Genomic DNA, 18714 nt, shown 5'->3' with positions numbered 1-18714 from the left:
CTTCACGGCTCTTCCCCTGCAGTTCCGGTGTCACACTCTCCTGCTGCCAACGCACCATCGCACCTTGGATCACCTGTGAGTTCTGCCTCTTCCTGGACATCGCCCTTACTGTCAAGATTCCTAGTACCACCTGTCTTCGTTGTTTGAAGAAACAGTTAAAGTTTTGTTTTCGCAAGGATCTGCAGACCTCCTGTGTGTAGTATACAATTAAAGATGAATTATGATAGAAAAGGCATTCACACTCAAATGCACAAAGACGCATAAACTAAATTATAGGCTAATATAAATAGTATCAACACACTAAAAGCTGTATTTCCTCAAGAATAAATATGTCATGTTACTTTGTACCGAATGTGTTGGATTTTAATTTCAGTTGGGGCACAAAGGAACATTAAGAATGTGATGTTCACTAACATTGATTTTTTTTCTATAAAATTTAAATCCATGCGACTAAGACTATTTATATATCATCTTGGTATATAGCATTTCAATGGATTGCTATATAATGAAAATGTAAGTTCTTTGGAATGGAAGTCATGGCCTAAAGATTAGAGTTTGACTCCTAACACTAAGGTTGTGGTTTCGAGTCTCGGGCCGGCAATACCACGACTGAGGTGCCCTTGAGCAAGGCACTGAACCCCCAACTATCGTACGTCTGGCAACACTGATCAGGAGTGATCACAGACCACGCCCACAGACACACACCCAAACACTACACAGGACGAGAGAGAGACAGTGAATTCATGAACTGTGACAGTACCCCATCCCCTAGGAACACCTCCTGGCATTCCTCGATGGACTTACCTGTCGATTGTAATCATCGATCTGGGAGTGATCCAGAATGTCCCTAGCAGGAACCCAACTTCTCTCCTCCGGACCATAACCCTCCCAGTCCACCAAGTACTGGAGTCCGTGTCCCCTCCTTCTCAAATCCAGAATACAGTTAACCGAATATGTTGGTTCCCCATCTAAGAGTCGCGGCGGGGGAGGAACCATGACCGGCGGGTTAATGCGTGCATGAAACAAGTTTTATTTTAGACACATGGAAGGCGGGATGAATTCTTCTGTATGCAGGAAGAAGTTTGAGGTGGACTGCCACCGGACTAATGATCTTGGTGACAGTGAACAGGCCAATAAAGTTAGGAGCCAGTTTGTTAGATATGGAGCGGAGAGGAATGTTCCTGGTAAAAGGCCACACTTTTTGACCAATGACGTATACAGGAGGCTTTGACCTGTGGCGATCGGCCTTAGCCTTGGTGTGCGCCCCCACCCGGAGACTGCTTCTGTGCTCCAGGGTCACATTAGTCTCGCATAGCCAGACCTTAAGACTGGCTATGTAAACGTCACTTCCTGTTTGTTGTTGGCGGCTGTACTGCGTTTGAGCTCCGTCACTATATTCTTTTCATTGACTATTTTTAACTCAAAAAACAATTGTATACATCATCGTTTCCGTTTATATAACGTGTGAATATATCCTCTATTGTATTCTACAACAAAAACAATCAGAGCGCCTCGCTATCACTAGTTTTATTTTGATCTCCCGGGTCCGCTATTAGCTTTTAGCCCGTTAGCATCAGCGGCGTGGTTGCAGCTAACTGCGCTAACATTGCTAATACTCTATTCACACACATTACCACTGCTGTACTCACTGTTACTTGCTTTAATGGCGGATGAATGTCTCCACTCTGTGCAGCTCGAGCTTGAGGCCGTGGGAAAGCAGATTCGCGATCTGGAGGTGAGGCAGGCCCAGCTGAGAGAGCGGAGAACCGCGCTGGAATCATCCCGGGCTGACGCTCACAAGTCCGGGGTAAGTATACAGCGATCTGTTAACAGTCCCACCACGTCTACTCCGTGTGTTTCTCTGCACAGGCCCGGTGCACCCAGGACGCGATCTTCCCAGATGTCCTTCACTGCGACGCCGGGACACCACGGACCCTGGGTGCATCCACAGCGGAGGACGCGAGCCGGGTCCCGGGCGACGACTTCTCCCCCTCCTGCCTTCGACATCTCCATCCGGAACCGCTTCGCTCCCCTCCGCGAGACAGGACGCGACGCTGTGATCATCGGAGACTCCATCGTCCGACACGTAAGTGCTACGTTAGCCGAAGGTAAAGTGCACACTCATTGTTTGCCTGGTGCTCGTGTTCTCGATGTTTCTGCGCAAATACCCGCGATCCTGAAGGTCGACGAGAGCCCCAGAGCGGTCGTGCTTCACGCCGGGGTTAACGACACCACGCTGCGGCAGACGGAGACGCTGAAGAGGGACTTCAGCAGCCTGATCGAGACGGTTCGCAGCACGACGCCCGCGGCGACGATCGTCGTGTCAGGACCACTGCCCACGTATCGACGAGGACACGAAAGGTTCAGTAGACTTTTTGCTTTAAATGAATGGTTGTTGTCATGGTGTAAAGAACAGAAACTGCTATTTGTTAATAACTGGAATCTTTTCTGGGAGCGTCCTAGGCTGTTTCGCGCTGATGGATTACACCCCAGCAGAATCGGAGCGGAGCTGCTCTCTGACAACATCTCCAGGACACTTCGCTCCATGTGACTAGTAAGACAATTCTCTAATAACTATTATGATGAGTTTTGTTCCACCCGCTTAAATGATAAAAGTACTTGTGCTGTAAAAACTATTAAGACTGTGTCTGTTCCCCGAATAGTGAGGTCAAAATATAATGTAGGATCTAGAAAAAATCTTATCGTAATTAAACCAGAAAAATGTAAAGTAAATGAACAAAAACAATTTTTAAAGTTTGGGCTCATAAATATTAGATCACTCACACCCAAAGCAGTTATTGTAAATGAAATGATCACAGAAAATAGTTTTGATGTACTCTGCTTGACTGAAACCTGGCTAAAACCAAATGATTATTTTGGTCTAAATGAGTCTACTCCACCAAACTACTGTTATAAGCATGAGCCCCGTCAGACTGGTCGTGGAGGAGGTGTTGCAACAATATATAGTGATATTCTCAATGTTACCCAGAAAACAGGATACAGGTTTAACTCTTTTGAAATACTTCTGCTAAATGTTACACTGTCAGACATGCAAAAGAAATCTAATGTATCTCTTGCTCTGGCTACTGTGTATAGACCACCAGGGCCGTATACAGAATTCCTTAAAGAATTTGCAGATTTCCTCTCAGACCTTCTAGTTACAGTTGATAAGGCGCTAATCATGGGAGATTTTAATATTCACGTTGATAATGCAAATGATACATTAGGACTTGCGTTTACTGACCTAATAAACTCCTTTGGAGTCAAGCAAAATGTCACCGGGCCCACTCATCGTTTTAATCATACACTAGATCTAATTATATCGCATGGAATCGATCTTACTGCTATAGATATTGTACCCCAAAGTGATGATATTACAGACCATTTCCTTGTATCGTGCACGCTGCGTATAACTGATATTAACTATATGTCTCAGCATTACCGTCTGGGCAGAACTATTGTTCCAGCCACCAAAGACAGATTCGCAAATAACCTGCCTGATCTATCTCAACTGCTATTTGTACCCAAAAATACACATGAATTAGACGAAATTACTGACAACATGGGCACTATTTTCTCTAATACATTAGAAGCTGTTGCCCCCATCAAATTGAAAAAGGTTAGAGAAAAACGTACTGTGCCATGGTATAACAGTAATACTCACTCTCTCAAGAAAGTAACTCGTAGTCTTGAACGCAAATGGAGAAAAACTAACTTGGAAGTTTTTAAAATTGCATGGAAAAACAGTATGTCCAGCTATAGACAGGCTCTAAAAACTGCTAGGGCACAGCATATCCACAAACTCATTGAAAATAACCAAAACAATCCAAGGTTTTTATTTAGCACAGTGGCTAAATTAACAAATTACCAGACGCCACCTGATTCAAATATTCCACCAACGTTAAATAGTAATGACTTTATGAATTTCTTCACTGATAAAATAGATAACATTAGAAATACAATAGCGAATGTAGATTCTACAGCGTCTAACACTTCAGTTTCATCCATCGCACCCAAAAATAAACTGCAGTGCTTTACAAATATAGGACAGGAAGAGCTAAATAAACTTATCACTGTATCTAAACCAACAACATGTTTATTAGATCCTGTACCCACTAAATTACTGAAAGAGCTGTTACCTGTAGCCGAAGAACCGCTTCTCAATATCATTAACTCGTCGTTATCTTTAGGTCACGTCCCAAAACCATTCAAGCTGGCGGTTATCAAGCCTCTTATTAAGAAACCAAAACTAGATCCTAGTGTACTGGCAAATTATAGGCCTATTTCAAATCTTCCATTTATGTCTAAAATTTTAGAAAAAGTTGTGTCTGCTCAATTGAGCACCTTCCTGCATAAAAATGATCTGTGTGAAGAATTTCAGTCAGGTTTTAGGCCCCACCATAGCACAGAAACTGCACTTGTTAAAATTACAAATGACCTGCTTCTTGCGTCAGATCAAGGCTGCATCTCATTTCTAGTCTTACTTGATCTTAGTGCTGCGTTCGACACCATAGATCATGACATACTCATAGATCGATTACAAAACTATACAGGTATTCAAGGGCAGGCTCTAAGATGGTTTAGATCCTACCTGTCCGATCGCTACCATTTTGTTTACTTAAATGGGGTGTCATCTCATTTATCATCAGTAAAATATGGAGTGCCACAAGGATCCGTCCTAGGTCCCCTTCTATTTTCAATATACATGTTGCCCCTTGGTAATATTATTAGAAAATACGGAATTAGCTTCCACTGTTATGCTGATGATACTCAGCTATATATTTCAACGAGACCAGATGAAACTTCCCAATTATCTAAGCTAACAGAGTGTGTTAAAAATGTAAAAGATTGGATGACAAATAATTTTCTCCAATTAAATTCGGATAAGACAGAGATATTAATTATTGGACCAAAAAACACCACACAGAATCTTGTAGATTACAATCTGCAACTAGACGGATGTACTGTTACTTCCTCTACAGTCAGAAATCTGGGTGTTATATTAGACAGCAATTTGTCTTTTGAAAATCATATTTCCAAGGTTACAAAAACCGCATTCTTCCATCTTAGAAACATTGCCAAGCTACGAAACATGTTATCTGTTTCTGATGCAGAAAAGCTAGTTCATGCATTCATGACCTCTAGACTGGACTATTGTAATGGACTTCTAGGTGGTTGTCCTGCTTCGTCAATAAACAAGCTACAGGTAGTCCAAAATGCAGCAGCTAGAGTCCTTACCAGGTCAAGAAAATATGATCATATTACCCCAATTTTACAGTCTCTGCACTGGCTACCTATTAAGTTCCGTATCTGTTACAAATTATCATTACTTACCTATAAGGCCCTAAATGGTTTAGCTCCTGCATACCTAACTAGCCTTCTACCACGCTACAACCCATCACGCACCCTAAGGTCACAAAACGCTGGACTTTTGGTAGTTCCTAGGATAGCAAAGTCCACTAAAGGAGGTAGAGCTTTTTCACATTTGGCTCCCAAACTCTGGAATAGCCTTCCTGATAATGTTCGGGGTTCAGACACACTCTCTCTGTTTAAATCTAGATTAAAAACGCATCTCTTTCGCCAAGCATTCGAATAATGTATCTCTTAAATTGTGAGTGTAGTTGCATCTGCATTTTTATTCTTTAGCTTGGGTTAAACTAATTTTACTTTGTTGGATCAGCAGCTATGCTAATGATGTCTCTATTTTGTTTCTATGTTTTGCCACGGGATTTAAATCCCGTGGTAACTAGGATTTACACAAGCTCCAGTCTGGATCCAGAACACCTGAGAAGAGATGATGCTGACCCTCAGAGGACCCCAGATGATCCTAACCTTGAATCAACAAACAGAACTAACAATTATTGCTACATGTGTGACTGCATCCTATAATTACTATTAATTAATAATATTGATAGTTCATCATCTAGCTGACTACGTCTTGTATTATTATTATTTTTATTTTTCTAAAATCCTGTCAAACGTGCACAAACTACTAGCTACTACTAAATATTGTAGAAACATAATTTTCTGTAAAGTTGCTTTGTAATGATTTGTATTGTTAAAAGCGCTATACAAATAAACTTGAATTGAATTGAAAAAGACTGACGGCTGAAGGTCTGGAATTCATAGCAGCTTTCATTGGCCAAGGCCCGACCATGAGGCCATTTGACTGACACGTCAAACAACCAATCACAGTTTGTTTCGTTCGGCGTCATGTTTCGAGGTATGGAAATGTCACCACAATAACAGACTGGTGTGTCAAACTCTTGGACATATTTTACAGATTCTATGCAAGAAACTTTACAATTTTTTCACATACTTCTGACAATCCAGTGTTTAATTGATCCTGATCCATGAAAACCCGCGATTGTCGTCACGGTTGTGAACACTACGGTTTTCTTCTTTCGTGAGAGGGTTTGGTGTCATGGCATCTTTGTTTCCAGGCAAAACCTTAAAGAAAATGATACACACGTCTCCTGGAAATTCTGAATAATTCAACCAATCCAAAGATGACTTTGAAATTCATTGTGTTTCCACTTTTGTGTGCCGTATGTGTCAGACGTCCAGCTAACGGTCCATGGACATGACGTCTGAGGCTGATGTGTGCCGTTCTCACTGAAGAACGTGTCACAATCACTGTCATGTCAAAGTCTTGTGTTTCCCAGGTTTGTGGTTATGGTTATAGTAAGACAGAGACAGAGAGTAAACATAAGAGGAACAGAGTTCAACACAACAACAGTATCAGTCAGCGCTCAGCTCTCCAGAGAAAGATTAATCTGTTGAGGAGTTTAAAGAATGATTTGCCTGAGCTGTACTATTGAACATCAAATGGAAGTTTTTTTATTGAGGAACTGTTCTTATTACAGTATAAGTGTACTGTACATTACTTATTAAAATCAACGAAAATTGAGCATCACGTTAGTTCAGTCAGGTAACGTTAGTCACGCTTGCATTAGCTGACAGTCAGCTGTTCCTGATGTGTACCAATCCAGTCTTGACACATATCACCTGCGGTCTATTTAAATTCCCATTCCTCAGTGTCTCTTCCATCGCATTGCTGCTTGCAATTAACTCCCTCCTCCAACCCCAACTCCACCAACTGAACCTGTAATCCGATCTAACTTTGTTTTTTTCTTTACAGTCTCTTCATTGGAAGCAGTCTCTGTCACATTTTGTTTACAACTCATGTAATTGTGAATTGTAATTATGTATGCTTATAATGGTTCTGTTCTGTACCCCAGTGGGGTTTGTCTTGGTGCTCTCCCCGCTCTGTCCAAGCATGGCTGCATGGACAGGCGTGTGGAATGTTGCCTAGAACATAACCATACCACCAACACTAACTGTATGCAATTTTAATTGTCATAAATATACTTGACGGAAGTGGTCCTGATTGAAATACATATTAGTTGTGAAAACTACTTGAATTTGAGTGGATCTTGTTGTGGAGAAACTCTGCTCACTCTCAGAAGAATCAGTCAAGAGACACAGAAACCCAAAAGTCAAAATAAGACTTTATTGAACAATGACAACAAAGCCGAGATGCCAGGTGTTTATCTGAAATGGTTTCTTTTCAGGCTACTATTGTTATATAGTTTTGTTATCACTCATCGTCCAATAAGCATATGGCCAGTTTTTTATGTGTGTTACTCCCCTCTCAATCTACAATTGTTCATTTAACTCCTTTGATTCTCCTTTAATTGTGGCATTTTACCTATTGGCCTATTTTTAAAAGTAACCTTTTATTTACCCTTTTAAAAGGCACATACATTACACACGAGCTGTCAACGGTTTAATAATCTTTGTGTACAACATACACATCACTCATTATCCATACAGTCACAGTCATGTGACCATGAGGCCTTCAAAACACATCTGGCTTTCATAACGTCTAAAAAACCTATGCAAATGTCTTCTATTGGATAAATAAAATATTTAATCAATATTACCATTAGAAAAGTAAAGCAACACTTCTCCATCACACACTGGCATAATGTCAGTAAATAGCAGCATGATTTAAACAGATCAGAGGAAGTGAACAAACACAGGAAGAGTTGAGAGTATTTAAAGAAAGAGTTGAGAGAATATAATGAAGAGGAAGACTGACAGAAAGAGAAGATGGCTGATAAGTGTCACTTGTGTTTGCTGGGACTGATCTTTCTCTCTTCACTTCTCACAGGTAAAGACATCTGTGTTTTCTCTTCAAGACAGTTAGTGAATTAATCTGAGAAAGAGTTAATTTGAACATGATCAGTTTATTATTGGCCACATTCATGCTGTGATCTCAGAGTTGTGTCGTGCTGCAGAACATACTGTTGATACTGGACATAGTGACCAGTGCTCTTGTTTATAAATGTTGTGTACGCACAATATGGGCATAGAAATATGCATATTCAACATACGCATAACCAGACATATTGGGATTTATAAAAAAATATATTGGCGTAAATATCTACACACCGTAGGGACATTCTGGACCATGTGTTCGAACTCTTATCCTGAAGAGTGAATAGTAATCAACGATTTTAAACTCTTTTTTCAGTTTAATATATACAGTTAAATGAAATATTCTACTCTCATTAATAGAGATAAATACCAAGATTACATAAAGTCATTACGGAGAAGTTATATTACAAAACATATGAATATAGCTATATTTGTAGACTTCTGGATGTGCCTGATAACTTTTCCTGTGGCATGCTATGTTTTAATGTGCTATTGGTGCACAAAAAATAATCTTTAAACTGAACTGCAGATTACGTTATGAGAAAATGTTTTGTTGTGATAACAATGATCAATGATATTATGGCGGTCAATGCTGGATTCGGCGGTTGAACGGTCCATTGTCCAGTTTGAATAGATCCAATGATAATAGTTTACTGTACAACTGCAGCTGCACAGAGGTGTTGATGTCATGTAAAGTCATCTCCACAACATTATGAAAAATAACACTATATCTGAAGGATACAACTTAAAGAAAAAAAAAAAGATTTGCACAATTCATTTTTAAAATACTTTGTCAGTGATGCACCGAGTTAGACAGTTGTATATAGCATGCAATAAATACAGGCCTATCTGTTTCCACTAAAAATAGCTAAAAGATATTCACCTTATCAGCTAAACTGCATAAATTCCATTTGATTTGAATTATTTCAATCAAATAATTTATGTCCAGTGGAAAAGAATGAAATCAAATCTATTCTAAAATATTTACCTGAGAATTGTTTTATACCATTATGTTTTTATGGATATTTTGATATATTTATTCTAAAATGTAACAACGATACTGGTTTATTCTTACCAATGTAATGTGTATTCCACAAATGGTGTTAAACATGGTGTCACATGGATGGGAATATGCAAAGAAATCATATGCAGATGAGGATATGCATAGTAAAACTAGGCGTTGTAAGCTCTACATTTGGGGATTTTAGGGAGGACTGGGTTGGAGATGCACGTATACACTATCTTCCCCTGACTGGGATTTATAAAGGCATTTTATTTAGCAAAAAAATAGCAAACTACTAACCGATCACAGCACACACTGGCCCAGCTAACCGATCACATTACACACTGGCCCAGCTAACCAGTCACAGCACACACCGGCCCAGCTAATGAATCACAACACACACTGGCCCAGCTAACCGATCACATTAAACACTGGCCCAGCTAACCAATCACAGCACACACCGGCCCAGCTAATGAATCACAACACACACTGGCCCAGCTAACCAATCACAGCACACACTGACCCAGCTAACCAATCACAACACACACTGGCCCAGCTAACCAATCACAACACACACTGGCCCAGCTAATCAATCACAGCACACACTGGCCCAGCTAACCAATCACAACACACACTGGACCAGATAACCAATCACAGCACACACTGGCCCAGCTAACCAATCACAGCACACACTGGCCCAGCTAACCAATCACAGCACACATTGGACCAGATAACCAATCACAGCACACACTGGCCCAGCTAACCAATCACAGCACACACTGGCCCAGCTAACCAATCACAACACACACTGACCGAGATAACCAATCACAACACACACTGGCCCAGCTAACCAATCACAACACACACTGGCCCCGCTAACCAATCACAGCAAACATTTGACCAGATAACCAATCACAGCACACACTGGCCGAGCTAACCAATCACAGCACACACTGGCCGAGCTAACCAATCACAACACACACTGGCCCAGCTAACCAATCACAACACACACTGGTCGAGCTAACCAATCACAGCACACACTGGCCCAGCTAACCAATCACAACACACACTGGCCCAGCTAACCAATCACAGCACACACTTGCCCAGCTAACCAATCACAGCACACACTGGCCCCGCTAACCAATCACAGCACACACTGGCCCCGCTTACCAATCACAGCACACATTTGACCAGCTAACCAATCACAGCACACACTGGCCCAGCTAACCAATCACAGCACACACTGGCCCAGCTAACCAATCACAACACACACTGGCCCAGCTAACCAATCACAACACACACTGGCCCAGCTAATCAATCACAGCACACACTGGCCCAGCTAACCAATCACAACACACACTGGCCCCGCTAACCAATCACAGCACACACTGGCCCCGCTAACCAATCACAGCACACACTGGCCCAGCTAACCAATCACAGCACACATTGGACCAGATAACCAATCACAGCACACATTGGACCAGATAACCAATCACAGCACACACTGGCCCAGCTAACCAATCACAGCACACACTGGCCCAGCTAACCAATCACAACACACTGACCGAGATAACCAATCACAACACACACTGGCCCCGCTAACCAATCACAGCATACACTGGCCCAGCAAACCAATCACAGCATACACCGACCCAGCTAACCAATAACAACACACACCGGCCCAGCTAACCAATCACAGCACACACCGGCCCAGCTAACCAATCACAGCACACACCGGCCCAGCTAACCAATCACAGCACACACCGGCCCAGCTAACCAATCACAGCACACACCGGCCCAGCTAACCAATCACAACACACACCGGCCCAGCTAACCAATCACAACACACACCGACCGAGATAACCAATCACAACACACACCGACCGAGATAACCAATCACAACACACACCGACCGAGATAACCAATCACAACACACACTGGCCCAGCTAACCAATCACAACACACACTGGCCCAGCTAACCAATCACAACACACACTGGCCCAGCTAACCAATCACAACACACACTGGCCCAGCTAACCAATCACAACACACACTGGCCCAGCTAACCAATCACAACACACACTGGCCCAGCTAACCAATCACAACACACACCGGCCCAGCTAACCAATCACAACACACACTGGCCCAGCTAACCAATCACAAAACATTTCGTATTTCAGAAGGCCGGTCTTCATTTGATACAGGAACTAGTCAAGCCATTTATGCCAGACTGGAGAGGGAGGTGTTTTAGAAATGTAAAATATGTGAAAAATAATGTGTTTTTCGAACAACCTAGTATGAGAGCCTGTTCTAGTACATTCCCAAAACAAAATCAAGACTTTGTTTAAGAGCATAATCGGACCCCTTTAAGGCAGATTTGTTGTTGGTGGTGAAGTTGCAGGCATTTATAATAATATATAATAACCATAAATTGTTTATTTTGTATTACATTACGTATTTTAACACTGTTATTCAATGAAACCATATGATTATTATTAATTAATAATGCCTCTTTGATTTTATATAATGTATTTAAGTCCCTTGCTTAGTTGGGGACACTTAATTTCCAGTGATATCACTGACTTGTTAATCTCTGCACACTAAAGACACGGCTGTTTGTCCTCAACACAATAATATTTAAACTGAACTGAGCTGGGTGATGACATCAATAAATTCAATGATGAACTGCATTTAACTGTAAGTTTACAACTGTCCTTTTGAATAGGCACACTATTTTCCAATTTGATACTGTAAGGCTGATTTGGCACAATCTGTATTGTTAAAAGTGCTATATAAATAATAATAATAGTAATAATAATAATAATAATAATAATAATAAATCATTTTAAAGTCTGTTGTTTGCTTAGGTCTCTTTTTTCGTTACCAAAAAATAAATAAAAAATAAAATAATAATAATGTGGAAATTAAATGAATCTGCTCACACATAGTATATTGATTTAGTTTAATAGACATTAAAATCGAATTCAGAGGAATGTCAGAAATGGTCATTTGTTTGGTTGATTTTATTAATCGTAGGGCTAAAATCAGTTTATTAAACAGTCTAAACTCAGTCTAACTGAAAGGAGACTGAGAGAAAAAAGAAAAACTGTCGTCAGAATGATTCAGAATTCACAGTATGTCTAAACTGGGTTCAGAGATGATTTCTGCTCTCCTGCGGTCTAACTCACATGTTTCCATACCTCAACAGTGAGATCACAGATCTGAAACACTACAGCTCCTATAATTAATACTCTATTTTAGATATAAAAGTAGAACGGCTGTCAACCATCTCAAGATTGTAACTAGTTCTTGACTCTGGACTAGATGCAAAACATCTCTGTAAAACTTTATATGGAATATGATGATCCCATAATCACTATTATCATAATCATCTGCAGAAATCCAGCAAATAAATGAGCTGTAGATGTTCACTGATGAAAGTGTGGAGACAGCAGTGAGCAGATTCTCTCCAGAAACTTAAAATCGTGAATTCCTCGAGGAGCGTGGGATTGGTTGAGAGAGTCTTGAGTATCATGAGAAGTTTCTCATCCTCATGTCTTCATCAGATTGTCAGTTTGACAGATTTACAGCAGCTAATTCTGTCCTCCTCCAGCCTGCGCTCAATGTTGTCATGTCATGAAATACAGTACCTCTGCCTTCTGATGATCTCCGTCACTTGGAGAGACACATTTACACCCTTGAATGTGTGGAAACTTTCATGTTCCTCATTCATGCATCTGGTCTGACAGACAGCAGTGTTCTCAGAATCAGCACTGACTGTCTTTCTTCTGAAGAAACAGGCATAAGGCCTGCAGGGTCATCAACACCTCCACCAAAAGTGGGGCGGTCATGGCCTAATGGTTAGAGAGTCAGACTCATAACCCAGGGGTCATCAATGAGTCCATGAAGATCTGAAGATGACTCTCTGTAATACGTTGTACAGCATCATGGAGTGTAAGATTTAACTCTTGTTTCATACAGTGACTGAGGGTCATGTCAAAGTCAAAGTCACCTTTATTTATATAGCGCTTTAAACAAAATACATTGCGTCAAAGCAACTGAACAACATTCATTAGGAAAACAGTGTCAATAATGCAAAAATGATTGTTAAAGACAGTTCATCATTGGATTCAGTGATGTCATCTCTGTTCAGTTAAATAGTGTCTGTGCATTTATTTGCAATCAAGTCAACGATATCGCTGTAGATGAAGTGTCCCCAACTAAGCAAGCCAGAGGCAACAGCGGCAAGGAACCGAAACTCCATCGGTGACAGAATGGAGAAAAAAACCTTGGGAGAAACCAGGCTCAGTTGGGGGTCAGTTCTCCTCTGACCAGACGAAACCAGTAGTTCAATTCCAGGCTGCAGCAAAGTCAGATTGTGCAGAAGAATCATCTGTTTCCTGTGGTCTTGTCCTGGTGGTCCTCTGAGACAAGGTCTTTACAGGGGATCTGTATCTGGGGCTATAGTTGTCCTGGTCTCCGCTGTCTTTCAGGGATGTAGAGGTCCTTTCTAGGTGCTGATCCACCATCTGGTCTGGATACGTACTGGATCCGGGTGACTGCAGTGACCCTCTGATCTGGATACAGACTGGATCTGGTGGCTACGGTGACCTCGGAATAAGAGAGAAACAGACTAATATTAGCATAGATGCCATTCTTCTAATGATGTAGCAAGTACATAGGGTGTTATGGGAAGTGTTTCCGGTTCCGGTTTACCTAGTAACCAAATAACCACTTGGCGCCGGTACAGGATGGCTGCCTCCGTGACGTGCTCTGCATATGTTTTTGTCTTTTTGTTAGTTTGTCCTGTCTTTAGTTATATTCCTGCAATCAGTTTCACCAGGGATGAACTGCTGAACATTCGGCAGAACGCACCACAAGATGTTTTTCCGGATTTCAATTATTCAGACGTTTTATTGAATATTGTTATCGGAGGAGCAGCGGCGCTGATCAAACGCTTCAGGACGCGCAGGCGGGGAAAGCGAGCTAATAAAGACTAATGAAGCAGAGCAGGATTTACAATCTTGTTTTGACCTCACTGATTGGAGTGTTTTTGAAGCTGCTTCCACCGATCTGGATGAACTCACAGAGACCGTAACATCATATATCAGTTTCTGTGAGGATATGTGTATTCCTACCAAGACTCAACTAAATTACAACAATGACAAACCGTGGTTTACTGCAAAACTCAGACAGCTCCGTCAGGCCAAAGAAGATGCTTACAGGAAGGGGGACAATGTCTTGTATAAACAGGCTAAATACACACTGGAAAAGGAGATCAGAGTGGCAAAGAGGAATTATTCTGAAAAAATAAGGACTCAGTTCACTTCGAACGACTCAGCATCAGTGCGGAAAAGTCTAAAGAAGATCACCAATTACAAGACACCACCCCCCAGCACTGTGGAGAATCAACGACTGGCAGACGATCTGAACGAGTTTTACTGCAGGTTTGAAAGAACACCCATCACCTGCCCTGAACACCTCTCCACACAACCGTTCACACCATTAACAGCTCCTGCAACCCATCCTGAACACCTTTCCAATCAAGCACTCTCACCATTCACACCTCCTGCATCCCCCCTCTCCCCCACACCTGCAATACAGATCAGCGAGGATGCGGTGCGCCAGGTCTTCAGGAAGCAGAAAAGGAAAAAAAGCACCAGGCCCAGATTGTGTTACACCAGCCTGTCTGAAATCCTGTGCTGACCAGCTGGCCCCCATCTTCACAAAGATCTTCAACAGATCGCTGGAGCTGTGCGAAGTCCCTTCATGCTTCAAACGCTCCACCATCATCCCCATCCCAAAGAAACCCAAAATTACAGGACTAAATGACTACAGGCCTGTGGCTCTAACGTCTGTGGTCATGAAGTCATTTGAAGAACTGGTGCTGGCCCACCTGAAGGACATCACTGGACCCTTGCTGGATCCTCTTCAGTTTGCCTACAGAGCAAACAGGTCTGTGGACGATGCAGTAAACATTGGACTGCATTATGTTCTGCAACACCTAGACAGACCGGGAACCTATGTGAGGATCCTGTTTGTGGACTTCAGCTCGGCTTTTAACAAGATCATGCCAAACCTCCTCCTGCCCAAGCTAACTCAGCTCTCCGTGCCCACCTGGAGGTGACGTGTTTTATGTTCTGTCGCTGTCATTCTGTTGTACTGCGGAGCTTCTGTCACAAAAACAAATTCCTCGTATGTGTAAACATACCTGGCAATAAAGCTCATTCTGATTCTGATTCTAATTAATGCAGCCTAAAAATCCTTTAACGGATTTGGATAATAAAAGCATATTAGTATGTTATGTGTATGCCAGGTTAAAGAGATGGGTCTTTAATCTAGATTTAAACTGCAAGAGTGTGTCTGCCTCCCGAACAAAGTTAGGTAGGTTATTCCAGAGTTTAGGCGCCAAATAGGAAAAGGATCTGCCGCCCGCAGTTGATTTTGATATTCTAGGTATTATCAAATTGCCTGAGTTTTGAGAACGTAGCGGACGTAGAGGATTATAATGTAAAAGGGGCTCATTCAAATACTGGGGTGCAAAACCATTCAGGGCTTTATAAGTAATAAGCAATATTTTAAAATCTATACGATGCTTGATAGGGAGCCAGTGTAGTGTTTGCAGGACCGGGCTAATATGGTCATACTTCCTGGTTCTAGTAAGAACTCTTGCTGCTGCATTTTGGACTAGCTGTAGTTTGTTTACTAAGCGTGCAGAACAACCACCCAATAAAGCATTACAATAATCTAACCTTGAGGTCATAAATGCATGGATTAACATTTCTGCATTTGACATTGAGAGCATAGGCCGTAATTTAGATATATTTTTGAGATGGAAAAATGCAGTTTTACAAATGCTAGAAACGTGGCTTTCTAAGGAAAGATTGCGATCAAATAGCACACCTAGGTTCCTAACTGATGACGAAGAATTGACAGAGCAACCATCAAGTCTTAGACAGTGTTCTAGGTTATTACAAGCGGATTTTTTATGTCCTATAATTAACACCTTTTTTTTTTTTTCTTTCAGAATTTAGCAGTAAGAAATTACTCGTCATCCAGTTTTTTATATCGACTATGCAATCCATTAGTTTTTCAAATTGGTGTGTTTCACCGGGCTGCGAAGAAATATAGAGCTGAGTATCATCAGCATAACAGTGAAAACTAACACCATGTTTCCTGATGATATCTCCCAAGGGTAACATATAAAGCGTGAAGAGTAGCGGCCCTAGTACTGAGCCTTGAGGTACTCCATACTGCACTTGTGATCGATAGGATACATCTTCATTCACTGCTACGAACTGATGGCGGTCATATAAGTACGATTTAAACCATGCTAATGCACTTCCACTGATGCCAACAAAGTGTTCAAGTCTATGTAAAAGAATGTTGTGGTCAATTGTGTCAAACGCAGCACTAAGATCCAATAAAACTAATAGAGAGATACACCCACGATCAGATGATAAGAGCAGATCATTTGTAACTCTAAGGAGAGCAGTCTCAGTACTATGATAAGGTCTAAATCCTGACTGGAAATCCTCACATATACCATTTTTCTCTAAGAAGGAATATAATTGTGAGGATACCACCTTTTCTAGTATCTTGGACAGAAAAGGGAGATTCGAGATTGGTCTATAATTAACTAGTTCTTTGGGGTCAAGTTGTGGTTTTTTGATGAGAGGCTTAATAACAGCCAGTTTGAAGGTTTTGGGGACATATCCTAATGACAATGAGGAATTAATAATAGTCAGAAGAGGATCTATGACTTCTGGAAGCACCTCTTTTAGGAGCTTAGATGGTATAGGGTCTAACATACATGTTGTTGGTTTAGATGATTTAACAAGTTTATACAATTCTTCCTCTCTTATAGTAGAGAATGAGTGGAACTGTTCCTCAGGGGGTCTATAGTGCACTGTCTGATGTGATACTGTAGCTGACGGCTGAATGGTTGCAATTTTATCTCTAATAGTATCAATTTTAGAAGTAAAGTAGTTCATAAAGTCATTACTGCTGTGGTGTTGGGAAATGTCAACACTTGCTGAGGCTTTATTTTTCGTTAATTTAGCCACCGTATTGAATAAATACCTGGGGTTATGTTTGTTTTCTTCTAAAAGAGAAGAAAAGTAATCGGATCTAGCAGTTTTTAATGCTTTTCTGTAGGATATGTTACTTTCCCGCCAAGCAATACGAAATACCTCTAGTTTTGTTTTCCTCCAGTTGCGCTCCATTTTTCGGGCTGCTCTCTTTAGGGTGCGAGTATGCTCATTATACCGTGGTGTCAAACTGTTTTCCTTAACCTTCCTTAAGCGTAAAGGAGCAACTTTATTTAAAGTGCTAGAAAAGAGAGAGTCCATCGTTTCTGTTACATCATCAAGTTGTTCTGAGGTTTTGGATATGCTAAGGAATTAGGTTACATCAGGAAGATAACTTAAAAAGCAGTCTTTTGTGTTAGAAGTGATGGTTCTTCCATACTTGTAACAAGAAGTAGAATTTACAATTTTGGCTATATGAAGTTTGCACAGAACTAAATAATGATCTGAGATATCATCACTTGGCTGAATAATTTCAACACTATCAACATCAATTCCATGTGACAGTATTAAATCTAGAGTATGATTTCGACAATGAGTAGGTCCTGAAACGTGTTGTCTAACACCAATAGAGTTCAGAATGTCTATAAATGCTGATCCCAATGCATCTTTTTCATTATCAACATGGATATTAAAATCACCAACTATTAAGACTTTATCTGCAGCCAGAACTAACTCGGATGTAAAATAACCAAACTCTTTAATAAAGTCTGTATGGTGCCCTGGTGGCCTGTATACAGTAGCCAGTACAAACATAACAGGGGATTTATCATTAACATTTGTTTCTCTGGATAATGTTATATGAAGCACCATTACTTCAAACGAGTTATACTTGAAGCCTGCCCTCTGAGAAATCCTGAAAACGTTGTTATAAATTGAAGCAACACCTCCACCTTTGCCTTTTAGACGCGGCTCATGTTTATAACAGTAATCTTGGGGGGTGGACTCATTTGAAATAATGTAATCATCAGGTTTTAGCCAGGTTTCTGTCAAACAGAGTACATCTATATTATGATCAGTGATCATATTATTTACAAAAAGTGTTTTCGTAGAAAGGGATCTGATATTCAATAAGCCAAGGTTTATCATTTGTTTATCCATATTGCTTCTGTTTTTTATTTGTTGAACCTCAATTAAATTGTTAATCTTAACTTGGTTTGGACGTTTTTTGTTTTTTCTAGTTCGGGGAACAGACACAGTCTCTATAGTGTGATATCTAGGTGAAAAAGTCTCTATGTGCTGAGAATTAACTGACCTCTGTGACGGGAGGCAGCTAGCAGAAGGTCGGTTTAGCCAGTCTGTCTGCTTCCTGACCTGGGCCCCAGTTAGTCAAGTATAAACACTAAGACTATTTGCCATATTTCTAGAGAGAAGTGTGGCGCCACCCCAGGAGTGATGAAG

The 18714-nt window shown here is 41.0% G+C and overlaps 1 protein-coding gene across 1 annotated transcript in view; it reads left to right on the top strand.

Annotated features, from left to right (window-relative positions):
* The first annotated feature begins 1656 nt into the window (after positions 1-1656).
* Positions 1657-18714, top strand: part of LOC132096058 (uncharacterized) — a 332561-nt gene continuing 315503 nt past the window's right edge. The window contains exon 1 of the mRNA XM_059501218.1: positions 1657-2554. Within this exon, the coding sequence (XP_059357201.1) occupies positions 1664-2551 (888 nt within the window). The 5' untranslated portion in view covers positions 1657-1663 and the 3' untranslated portion in view covers positions 2552-2554. The remainder of the gene's footprint in view (positions 2555-18714) is intronic.

This window comes from Carassius carassius, chromosome 1, assembly GCF_963082965.1.
Source record: "Carassius carassius chromosome 1, fCarCar2.1, whole genome shotgun sequence".
NCBI classification, from domain to species: Eukaryota; Metazoa; Chordata; class Actinopteri; order Cypriniformes; family Cyprinidae; genus Carassius; species Carassius carassius.
This window is presented reverse-complemented; position numbering and strand designations above follow the sequence as displayed.